This window comes from Oenanthe melanoleuca, chromosome 8 (genome assembly GCF_029582105.1).
Source record: "Oenanthe melanoleuca isolate GR-GAL-2019-014 chromosome 8, OMel1.0, whole genome shotgun sequence".
NCBI lineage: Eukaryota > Metazoa > Chordata > Aves > Passeriformes > Muscicapidae > Oenanthe > Oenanthe melanoleuca.
Window position 1 is genome coordinate 15,526,239 of NC_079342.1, and position 12,418 is coordinate 15,538,656.

The 12,418-nt window shown below is 38.4% G+C and overlaps 1 protein-coding gene across 1 annotated transcript in view; it reads left to right on the forward strand.

Moving 5' to 3' along the window:
- Window positions 1-8,275, forward strand: part of LOC130256323 (vitellogenin-1-like) — a 43,186-nt gene extending 34,911 nt beyond the window's left edge. Inside the window, exons 30-37 of the mRNA XM_056497842.1 lie at window positions 160-298; window positions 1,419-1,554; window positions 2,225-2,411; window positions 2,821-2,918; window positions 3,492-3,586; window positions 3,692-3,851; window positions 5,030-5,191; window positions 8,093-8,275. Coding sequence (XP_056353817.1) covers window positions 160-298; window positions 1,419-1,554; window positions 2,225-2,411; window positions 2,821-2,918; window positions 3,492-3,586; window positions 3,692-3,851; window positions 5,030-5,191; window positions 8,093-8,211 — 1,096 coding nt within the window. The 3' untranslated portion in view covers window positions 8,212-8,275. The remainder of the gene's footprint in view (window positions 1-159; window positions 299-1,418; window positions 1,555-2,224; window positions 2,412-2,820; window positions 2,919-3,491; window positions 3,587-3,691; window positions 3,852-5,029; window positions 5,192-8,092) is intronic.
- Window positions 8,276-12,418: the final 4,143 nt, after the last annotated feature.

Sequence of the window (12,418 nt, forward strand, 5' to 3'; positions counted from 1 at the left end):
TCTGGATAAATCAACCATTTAATTTGACCTAAAGAACTATTTCCTTGACTTTACAGTTCTTCCATTTTTTCCTGATTTTTTGGATCTGCAGTAGTCCTCACTGTCCCATAGGTGCTTTTGTTCATGCACCTGAGTTTGTCACATCTTGTTTATCTCTAGATTCATGCAATACATTCCTGGTGCAGCACTCGTGTTGGGCTTCTCAGAAGTACATCAGAGAAATCCATCTCATGAATTTATAGTAAGGGCAGCTGCAACATCTCCACGAACAATTGATACAATAATTAAAGCTCCTGAGGTACGTTAAATTTTTATTTTGCTTTTCCTTACCTTGGATGATTTTCAGCTTGGAATGTTTTGACACTCAGTGTAAAGAAACAAAAAGAGCAAAACATTCCCTTTTAGAGAAGTTACTATATACCTGACTATATTAGATGAGTGTTCAAATGCATACAACAGTTCTCTTGATTTTGTGCTGCTTTGGCCCAGCACAGTAGTAAGTTGAAAATCAGACTATGTAGTAAAATAATTTATTTGCATTCTGAGAACAGCAGTGAAGCCAAATAGTCTCAAGGATGGCTGCTCTGCACTCACACCTTTGTGCATTTTTACCCAGTGTGACTAGTTCTTGCATGAGGGTCTCAGAGCAGATAGAGGGGGCCTTGAGGACACTTTTCAGTCTGCTGCAGCCACAAACAGCATCTGTGTGTGCTGGCACTCCAGCCCCACATCTGCAGTTTCTCTGAGCAAGCCACAAATACAGCTCTGCTCTAACCAAACTGGAGCAGCCAGCCACCCTCTCAGTCTGCAGAGTCCCACTCACTCAGTGCTCCTTTTCTCTGGGAAAAATGTTCCCTATGGATCTCTGGTAAATTGATAACAGCTAGCTATTCATGCACAGAAACCTGTGTGTCTTTAACTCCCCGTGCTGCTTCAGTACTGCAGGATCTTTAACGTGACCATGAAGATGTCGGTGCATTAGGCATTCCTTTGATTCTCTTGGCAAATATAACTTGTAGCTACAGTGAAAGATTTTACCCCAATGCTGAACATGCTGGTTTTCAGCCCTTAATGGATGATATTCATTTTTGCAAACACATCCATCATCTCAGTTACTCTACTCGTTACCTTATTTTTTAAGAAGTCGCTCAATTATCACTTAAACTCATTTCTATCAGTTACTTTTCAATGTTCTTAACAATTTCTCAAAAAGTCAAGTATGACTAGAAGAGAGGATAATGATTTCTCACAAAAGCTGAAGGTTAGGGTGCATTCTGCAGAGACTAACACAACTGCAATTGTAGAAATGCATCTTCAAGGGGTTTTTTTTTCCAAGATAAGAGTAGGATTTTTTTGCAGTCATATCTTGAGCATATGGTTCAATTTATCTTAATGTATTTTCATTTCTGCTTTTTCAGGTAACACTTTATTGTCAGGGATTCCGATTGCCATTCACTCTGCCCTTAGGCCCATCTCCAGCTTACGAGACTCGAGATATCACTGCCTGGAATTTATTTCCTGAAATAGCTTCACAAATAGCACAAGAAGATCAATGTAAATGTTACTTATATGTTTGTCTCATGAATAAGCAATGGGTTTAGATCCATACTCTGCCATGACTAGGCCCTGGCTTTCCTTCTAATGGTCTTACAGGGAAGCACAGCATCTGCAGCCCTGCTTCCAGCAGTTTGTTCCCTCACAGAGAAGCAGGTTTTTTGGCAGGTGAATGAGGAGGCTTCAAACTGCTGTAAGCATTCAGAGTTTGGGAATGCCTCCTGTCTTCAAGGACTAGAGGTTGTATTTTGCCAGCTCTGCATTGAGAGACATCAGGTGATGGGAACAAGAGAGTCCGTGCATTTTCTGTCCAGTTTATTTTATTCAAAAAGGAGCCTCTACCTGGTTGGTGCCTAGCACTCCTGTGGGAAATGGGGAATTTTTACCACAGTTTGTTATGGCATCCAGTTTCTCAAGAATTTTGTGTATTTTAGTCCCTGTTAGCTTGAGTTTTGTGTTTGGCATGCAATCAAAATCAATACTAGTATAGTGTACAGCAGGTAGTTATTCTGTAGTGTTCTCATGTCCTTACAGACTGGCTTCTGCCAAGGAGGTGAAGTTTTCTTCCTGTTTGCTGGGTATTTCAGGCTTATAGAGGTGTCTTTCAGTACTTCACAGCAACACATACAGTGATCATATCTGCCATTTCTTTTATGGTTTTATTTTGCAGCCACGTGCGAAATCAGGGAGAGAGACTTCAAAACATTTGATGGTGTGAGCCATTCATGTTCTTTCAATAAAAGCTGCAACCTGGTGGCAGTTCAAGACTGTACTGAACACCCAAAATTCATCATTACTACAAGAAAGGCTGATCCTCAATCTTTCTCAAGAGAGGTTCACATAAATACAACATTAGCGTAAGTGTGCTTTATACTGAGGCTTAGAAATTAGGTATAAAGTTTCTCAAGGAGTTAGTCTAGGAGTGGGAGATACCTAGTCTCTAGCTGAAACTGGTTTTCACTGAGACATATGGGGAATGAGAGAATTTCCAGAAGGGGTCCTCATCTGAGACTCTATGGTGTAGTTTCTATTGTCTTGAATTCTTAATTCCACAGCCACCAATATGTTATAACTTACTCACTAAATCCCCATGCTGTCTTTTCTTTAAAGGCTGAATAATAAAGCCCATAGTCCCAATGAATTTTGCACTTTGGAAATAAAACTGCTTGTTCATTCATTCAAATTCAGATAGTCACAAATATCTATACTTTTCACATTTTAAATTAACCACTAATTTATTTTCTTTTATTTTTGCTTTTTCTGAAGGAACATCACAATCTGTCCTGCCTCAAATTCATCTCTCCTTGTGGCATGCAATGAAGAACAAGTTCTATCACACAGTGGAGGTTCTGAGTATGAAAAAGGTAAGCTGGGATACCCAGTTTTCCAGGACTGACCTGGGAACTAAATATCAAGATTTTATAAATTTCACAGAAAAATCTCAGTGTAAAGAAAACACAATTGGAATTAATTCAAAGAGAAAACTAAAGACTAGTTTTTTTAAGATTTGCTATGACTTATGTTCATATTTCCTATCGTATATACACTCTTACTGTCCTCCAGCATAACAGACAGGTGAATAAAGCCCTTTCTCATAATATACCCGGGTTGGTGATTGTTCAGAAAAAAAGTTCATGTTATAGTCACAGAGAGGTGCTTTAGTTCAGACATTTTGCTGGAGCACCACCACTGTCATTATAATTTCAAAATTTAGCACACTGGATACAGAAGTCAGTTCCAGCTATAGGTAAGAGCAGTAGAATATTTTTGAAAATATATTATTTCTTTTATTTTTGTTTTTCGTCTCCACTTAAATATATATATAACTGTAGCAGCAAAATTGTCATTGTGAAGGAAAATGCATTGTGGTGGGTTTTGTGTTGCAGTTTCTCCATTAGTTTAAGATGATCACTGTATGATTCACCATCTTTTCACAGGCAATGTTAAAATTTATAAAGATGGAAAAACTGTTACTGTGGAAGTTCCAGAACTTGGACTGAAGAAGGTGACTTTTGATGGTGTAAATCTTAAGGTACTGCACTGACTTTCAAGTTTTCTGCTTTCTTTCTGCCTAGTACCTTGCTGGTGTGACAGACCAACACTTCAGCACTCCCTACAAAGATGAGCTGTTTTGCAGGTTACAGTTGCTTCATGGATGAGAGGAAAGACCTGTGGAGTTTGTGGCAATAATGACAGAGAAAAGGAAAATGAATTCCTCATGCCAAACCATAGGCTGGCACACAGCTGTTCTGCGTTTGTTCAGTCATGGGTATTGCTAGAAGAAACCTGCTCTGGTGGTGAGTGGATCTGGAAAAATTTTATGCTTGGATAGATTATGATTTCACTTTTCCTCTGCCAACAGCAAGAAAATATTTTTTGTAAATCAGTAGATATCTTTTACTTAGTAATTTCAATAGCAATGTGTATCCATTTTAACTTTATTAACCACTGACTGTTTAAAACCCAGCTTGTGAATATAAAGGATATATACTCCAGCAAAAGTCTTTGTCTCATGTGCAATTCAGTGTTAAATAATATATTTTTATTTCTTACACTTATTTTCTTACAAGGCAAAATCAGCCCTAATCTTGTTCCCACTGGAAAAAAGTGTGATTTTTCACCCTTGTATCAAAGCAGTTTCAGCTGTTATCTGCAGACTAATTTCACCACACAAGATGCAGACTATGAATGCAGTGTCAGATCCTACACCCATGTAAATTTCCAAAGCACAAAAAAATTTTATTTTTGTTCTGCACCATGTGAAGGTGAAATCTCAGGAAAATATTTAGAACTACTCCTACACTAAAGAGCTTCATCTTACGTGTAGCTGGAAAAACAATGTTAGACTCCCATAATATCAATACAATTTTGTTTGATAGGTCTCCATTTACCTCGGACCTGAAATAATTTTATTGAAGTTAATGGTTGCTTTTTCCTTGACTTCAGTGGCAGCAGAATTGTACTTATCTGTGTGTCAGGAAACAGAGTAGTAGCTGGGATCCTGTTAAGTTACGTTATACCTTTCTAGTGAGATAATTGCAGCATTATAAAAATCATCCAATACAAAAATTATCCTTGTTGTTAGTATATAAATGCTGCCTTTTTTTTTTTATCCATTCACTACGGTTGACATTTTTCCTAATGCAATGAAGTAGCCATTGTGCTTGCAGTATCTATTCTTAATAGCTTTCAGACAGGAGAGGTTATTTTCTGTGTATTATGTAGTTCTAAAAAACTGAGTATACATGATTCCATTTGGGTTATGCTGTGCAATTAGATTTTAAAAATAGCTCCCCTTTCAGACTCCTTCCTCAACTTGTTATTGTCCTATCTTGATAACCTCACTACTGTGAAAATGGTTTGTCAGATACCTGTGTTTTAATAAAAGCTGAAGAGAAAATGTGGACCTTTATTATTGCAAGGATCGATTGGGATTTATTTCTACAATTTTAACTACCTTTCCTTTTCCTCTTAGGGTGCAAGCTGCAGCGCAGTTATGTGAAGCTGAATCGAAATCCTACTATTGATGGTGAGGAATCTACGTGCTACTCTGTTGACCCAGTACTGAAATGTATGAAAGACTGTACTCCAATTGAAAAAGCCTCAGTAAAGGTTGGCTTCCACTGCTTCCCAAAAGGTACAGTATTTTTCTCCCTCCATGTGTCATGTACTGCAGGAGCTGTCAGAGCCCTTGAAAGAACAAAAAACAGCACAGCCATGCACAGACCTGCATTGCTCTGGCTCCTCTCTGAGCTGCTGTTTTTAATCCTGTTAGTATTTGCTATAACTGCTGACAGTGCTGGCCAGCTAAAAGCTAGGGTAGGGGATGGCAGGTAGCATCATCTGAGAAAAACATTTGAGGAGGTAAAAGGGGCAGCAGCGATCAATAAAATCACAAAATAAAATTTGTCATGTCTTCAGGATCTCCATAAAGTTGAGATAAGCAACACTGAGTCCTTTTATGTACATTACAGCCTGCAATTTCGTGTAGACCAGGGCAGGCAAGGCAATTGAAAGTCAGTCAAGTAGTGGGACATGAGTGCTGTAATTAGACTGCCATGCTATGCCACTGTGCAATACATCAGCAAAAACACATTTCTGGAAGTTTCTCTAGATTGTTCCAGAAAATGGTTTGGTTTTAAAGGGTTTTTTTTATACACACACTCATGCCCCAGATTTAAAAAAAAAAAAAAAAAAAAGAAAAAGGATATGAGGCAGAGTTTCACACTGAAGTTATATAATCAAGAAAGAAGAATCCAACCTGAAACGTACAGATATTTCTGGTTCATTCTTTCTTATGTCTTTTAATTAATTACCTATATAGCTTTCAGGAGAAACCTACCATTAGGAAGTATCTATTGAAGTGGTTTGTTCTCTGCTCACCATTGTTGGCCAAATCCATTGTTGTCTGGGATAATCCAGTGTAGTTTCACTGGAGCCAATGCACCCCTGTGTTGAGTAGTTCTGGAAAGCACAGGGTATTTTATGTCTGAATTTAAACATCTGTGTAGAACTTTGTACTTTGCTTATGTTATTAATATCTGCAATGTGCTGAATCAGCCCAGAAAAGTGGAGAGGATCCTCTCTATAATAGCCAAATATCTGCAACAGCCAGTTCAACAAGTAGCACAGAGAGAGTGTTAATAGTTTTCTGGTGGCTCCCTGAGATGAGAATGGATGCATTCTTTCATAAATAGAAAAACCCACCCTCTACAAAAAAACCTTTCCAAAATCTTGTTATATCCATGTTTCACAGATTTCTATTGTGTATCCAAGTCTGTATCTCTGAAGTGTCATAACCCCAGACCACTCACTGCCTCAGAACATTAGTCTATAATAAAGCTGTCTCGTTCTTTCACAAAACTGTTTGAGAAAAGAGGAAAATCAGAAAAAAAGATATGTTAGTTGCTGCAGCCAGTGCTGCTTTCAGAGCAACTGCAGGCTTCTCTTGCTCATTTACTGAAGCAGAGACTGGAAAGTCTGCTTGCAATACTTCTAATCAAGGCCTTATTTATTTATTTATTCATTTATTTGTCCTGAAGAGGAAGCAGAAAAAGAGGAGGAGGGGGAGAAAAAAAGAAAAAGTATGCCATTTATTACTCTTTAGCTTGATAAATTAATTACTTTTTCTTAGGCTAAGGATCAATAGGAATACAAGGCCAGCACTTAAAAACTATTCTTTTTCTTTCTTTGTCTGATGGCTTGGAGAATCAGTAGAAACAGTAGAAATCTTCACCTTTCTCAATCTAGGAACATGCATGTGCAGGACATAGAACTTCTCTCAACTCTTTATATGAGAATTAAGACATTATAGTTTTCTGTTTCAAACCATCAAGGATAAAATGAAGTACAACAATGCACAATTTCTCCTGTTGTCCTCAAATCAGCAAGGCTGTGGCCTTAGGAACCTGAGGCAGGCATCACTCCAAGTTTAAGCCCACATATTGGTTTATATTTCAAACATGCCACAAGGCCTACACATGGGAATCAGTTACTCAGCCATGATCCAGTTTGCAAGGAAACTATTTCCTACATGGATATGAATGTGCTCAGACCCACAGTGTGCCAAGAGAAATAATGTCTATAAAAAACAGAATTCAGACATTTTATAGCATTTCTCTTCTCACAGCCTGAAAACATAATACATATTTTTAAAAGCATCTCCAGCATCTTTCTGGGAAATATTTATTATCCAGTTTATTATGCAAAACCTGCATTTAATGTTGGACAGTAATTTAGCCATGAGAGTGTTAACCTTTCAGAAGATAAGTGACTGATGCAACCTGAACTCATACAGCAGTGTCCACATTTCCCTGTGATGAGGGAAATGTTATAAATGTACTGTCCAACCAAGGAATAAAACAAATGGAAGTAAAATTATGAAAGCTTTATGCATTCTCATTATACAAACTTAATCTAAATGGATGTCCTAATATTCTTCCAGATGCAATGATAAACCTCCAACTAGCTAGGAATATTTATTGGCAGGATGAATATCATTATTCCATTTAGATTATTTCAGCATTAAGGAATATGGCTTATTCAAGATGCTGTTGATAAAGCAGTGTGGTAAGGTTAATACTGCAACTGACAATGCTCTGCCAGATTTCACAATATACAGGAAACTTTAATTAGAAGTTTATGAACCTCTGAAAATTCTCCAGAGGGCTTACCCTTCAGAAATGAACTTGGACAAATAGCTGAAATACCCAGAGATAAGCAGCACTAGCAGAAGTGATTGCTGATGTGGGTTGGTACGTGGTGGTCTTACACTGACAGGGGCCACCTCCAGCGCTTTCACAGCCTCCTTTTGTCTTTGTGCTTCACAAAAAGGAATTCAGTTTGGTTTTAGGGAAGTATTACAGTAATTATGTCAGGGATGAAAATCCTGTTCCAAGTCAATGAGTCAGATGTCAGTCGTGAGGGCAGGATTTCACTCTTTACTTGATGAGGGAGTTGACAGCCATCAAAACAGTATTCCTTTGAAATGTGTTAATTTGCTTGATGTTAGTTAACAATGGCTTCACTCTTCTGACAGAAACTGCTGCAAGCCTGTTGGAATGGCAGAAAAGCAGCGATAAGAAATCTGCATCTGAGGATGTTGTGGAGTCTGTGGATGCTGACATTGATTGTACCTGCACTGGCAGCTGCAGTTAAGCTAAACACTTCAGCGTTGTGCTACAGACATACTACACAAATAATTGAATAGCTGGACAGATAGGAAGGGAACATAATAGCTGTAGTAAAATATTAAGAAAGGTGCTTGAAGAAAGTAAGCCTACTGCAAAGTCAAATGCATTATGTACAGTCTGCACTGCTTAATAAATATGTTCATTAAATAAGTATTCATGTGGTCTCTCTTTATTTTTCCCTATCAACAAAACAATCAGGCCAACTATAATATTATACAGAAATTCTGCTCCCTTTTATCTGCAATATAATTACAGCAGTCTGCTCTTAAAATTATGTTCACTAGGTGATGAAAGGAAAACATGATTACGGCTACTGCTAACATTCCATTGTGCAAAGAATTTCATATTTAGCATACTAAAGACACAGTAAGCATTTGTTTTCTTTTATGTTTTCTGGTAAAGAGCAACGTCTGTTCCTGGAATCGTTCTGCAAAAAAATATATTTTACTCCCAGCAAGACCATTAGCCTTAGTACATTCTACAAAGGAATGAATTGGACTGCTAGACTCCCACTGTAGCTTTCCAGAGAGCTATAGTGTGTGACACAGTCCCCATTTTCATTTAAATTTCAATGGATGTGCTGTTGCTTCATGAACTAACTAAAAGTGTGAATAGGAACTTTTTTTTTGCTTTACCATCTCCTATTGTATATTTATGAAAATGATGGCTTCAAAAACTTCAGGGAACAATAATACATCAAGTAGCATTCCAAATACTCCGAAAAGCAATATATAGAAAGATATGTAAGATCAATAGCATCCTGAAGCTAAAATAAAATACAAGCAGGACAGTCAGACTGTGTTTGACCAGTGAAGAGTCAATCTGCTGGCTTTCCCTGTACAGAAAGGCAATTCCCTCCCACCCCAGGGGACCAGGAATAGGTGGCACCTTCAAAGCCCCAAGCAGTGGCACAGTGTCTCTTCAGCCTGTGTCACAAATCAGCCGTGCACTGGACCATGCTCTGTTTGCCATGACAGTCAATAGCAGCCAGCACTCTCTTCCAAGAGAAGCCTTGGCATGGGCAAGGTACAACTGAACCAAACCCTGGCAGAAAACTGTAATTAAAGAAAATACCTTTCTTTCTAACTAAAAACTGATCTATCAGAAAGATGATTGAAGACTAAATAGTTCAACAATTGCAGCATAACACTTCCCTTGCTCTTCTTTCAAGAGCAGAAGCATGAGTAATGTAAGGACATACTCCTTTTACTCTCTTTTGAGTTGCAGCTTGCCACCCACTTTCAGAAAAGGCCCATTTTTCCTCCCTGTACAGCCATAACATCACTTCCAGAAGTAAGCCATTACAAGTTTGTTCATGCCTGGTGCATACTCTGGAGCAAGGGTATTTGCCTCTGCCCCAAGCCTCTCTCCTGGGGAGAGTTACCTGCCTCTTCCTCTTCCCCCAGCCTTAATTTGATCTATGTATTGTATTTGAGAATATATGCAAATAGCCAGTGCTCTATTTAACAGCTTTTTTCATGCATGTATCTCCAAACTAAGACCAGTAACATGAATTCTTGCCCTGTGTTTTTATTTGTAATAAAGCGTTCACAAACTCCCTGCACAAAGCTGTGTTTTACTAACTCATCAGAAGTGCTAGACTGCAAAACATAGCTTCAAACAAGAGGGGAGATGAAGAATATTGCATTCCACTTTCCCTTAAAATTACACTAGTCTTACACCTGGAAAGTTCTTTTCTTGCTGGTATTGTTTTCACTGTGTCTTATGGGAGATTTGACATTGACTTTCATAGGATCAGGCTGTCATCTTTAATCCAACACCTCTCTCTTTAATCCCCTTGTTTACAAAAGAGAAACTTTTGCCAGTCAACCACTTCAGATAAGACAAAGGTAGTAGGGAGAGAAGAAAAATGAAGTTTCATGCTCAACTACTAAAACAGGGATTTAGTAACAGCAAAGAGCCATTAGTAAGAGAAGAAATTCTGCTCCCAGGGCAGGGAGTTCACTCCCCATCACCACACCAGCACTGCAGCCTGTCTGGGGTGCAGGCTCAGCCAGGGGAAGCAGTCACTGGCAAAGCCCAGGCACAGACCTTTCTCTGGTCTGCACAGGGCATGGGCAGGACACAGCTCTCATTATTTCCACTTCCAAGGGGCAGCTTTCCCTTCTGTCCAGCTCCTGTTCGTTAGTGCCCTCTTGCTGAGACAGCTGAATGCCTTTGACTGCCTGAAAGGCTTCACTGCAGCTGTAAAATCACAATGCAATGAATGTTAGAAAAGCCTGAGGTTGGTAGTGTGCACAGCAAAGCAAAAGACTTAGAACCAGCTCATTTTGCCAAAGGAATTAAGAACATTAGCAGTACAAGTGTGAAAAAGCCCTTTTGGAATTTCTAATGCACCACACAGGCATTTCCAACCCATCTGGGAGAATATCTGCAGTCCAGATTTAAACCTCATTTGGAAATCATGCCTGTCCTATCTTATGGAGCAAGCCAAAGCTATGTACCCAACTGAGTATTAAAATGTGTGCTACACAGGCTGAGCTTTTATGCACTCTGCTTTTCATTCCTAGTGCTTCTCAGTTGTATGTATTAATGAATTCTGGACTTTACTGCAGTAACCAAGTAATATAATCTTGCAATTATGGTACTCTAGTATTGTTTTTTAAAAAAGCATCAGAAAAAAAATGCAGACCTAAGCATAAGCCAGGCTTGAGTCCTAATCCTGCCCTTGCAGCTCTGTAATGTGGATTTTCATGAAGCTGGGGACTTCTGTGTCTCATTTTCTGCATCAGAAAGATATGACTACTTACCTACTTGATGGAGTCAGAAATGCTTATGAATTTATAGTCCCATATGTCTTTTGCAAGTTCTTCAGTGATTCTGGAAATGAAAAGTAAATTTTTCCACTAGATCTCCTAACCACATGAGTATATTTTATTGCTAAGTTGAAAGTTTTCATTTTCAGATTCATCCAACTGTAAAATAACTATACATTTGGAAAAAATCAAAACAATATACTTAATTTGTTCACGGTCAGCTTTGGTTAAACCTTAGTGGATTATTCCTAAAAGCCTAGAATTGGATGGTGCTATTACAGACAGATAGGCAAAAAGGCCTTTTGTATCCTGGACAAAGACAACAAACCTTTTGTCCATCAGATCTGGCTCTTTTGATTCACTAATTTTAAATGACACAGTGACTCAGGAAAGCATGATCATTCTACTCCAGAGAAAAGTGCTGCAGTGTGATAGGAAAGGACAAAACCACTAATACCAGACCCCTCCTGGAAATGAAATGCCAGCTCCACAGCATGAGCATTAAAAAAATAGCATCTACAATTCTAACCCCACTGAAGCCAATGGTTAAACTCAACAAAGCTAGGCTTTTACTCAGCATGTTTGAATGAGTTATTAAATGAACTTTAGTTGTCCCTAAAAATAAATGTACTGTGCGGATCTAAGTGCAGCTGATGAATAAGAAACCTCAGGAATCTAGCAAATACAGTGGTTAGGGCTAAAACCAGAGACAGCTCAGAAGGTTGCAGAAGTGAGGAGCTATTAGTGGCCATCTGAGTTTTATGTCAAATCTCAAGGTCTCTCATGCCATCTACTGGCTTTTTTGTTTAGTTACAGTAGTTTAATTTTTTTTTTCCTTTCAGTTTTTTAATAGGTCTGATATATTCCAGGTAATTTTACATAAATTCTAAACAGGGTTTAGGGTGGGATGATTTTTCCCTGTTATCGTCACACCTGATTATTATGTGATTTTTTTTTTCCTGTAAGTACATTACAGATTGGCACCATTCTGAGTATAATTTCACATTGTCCCCAGAGGAAAAAGACATTGCATAAGACATTCTTATTTCTGGTATTGCTGGATAGGCAATAATTATACTGCAAATACTGGAAGAACAGTTTACTATGAAAATCCAAAACTGTTCAAAATAGTACTTACAGTTCATCCTGGATCAGTGAGAGAATGTTGTTATTTTGGTACCTGAAAATGCTTAATGTACAGAAAAAAATCTGGTTACCCCTCTTTTTTCACTTAGCTGTAATTCACAGCAAACACTTCTATGCAAAACCAGCACACTAATATTAAATTGCCTTTCAGGTGGGGTTTGGGAGCAGGAATTATTGGCAGATCTGATCGCAGAGCTTTCCCTTCATAATCTGTAGCCTGTCTCTTCCTGCCATCCAGCTTCCCTTCCC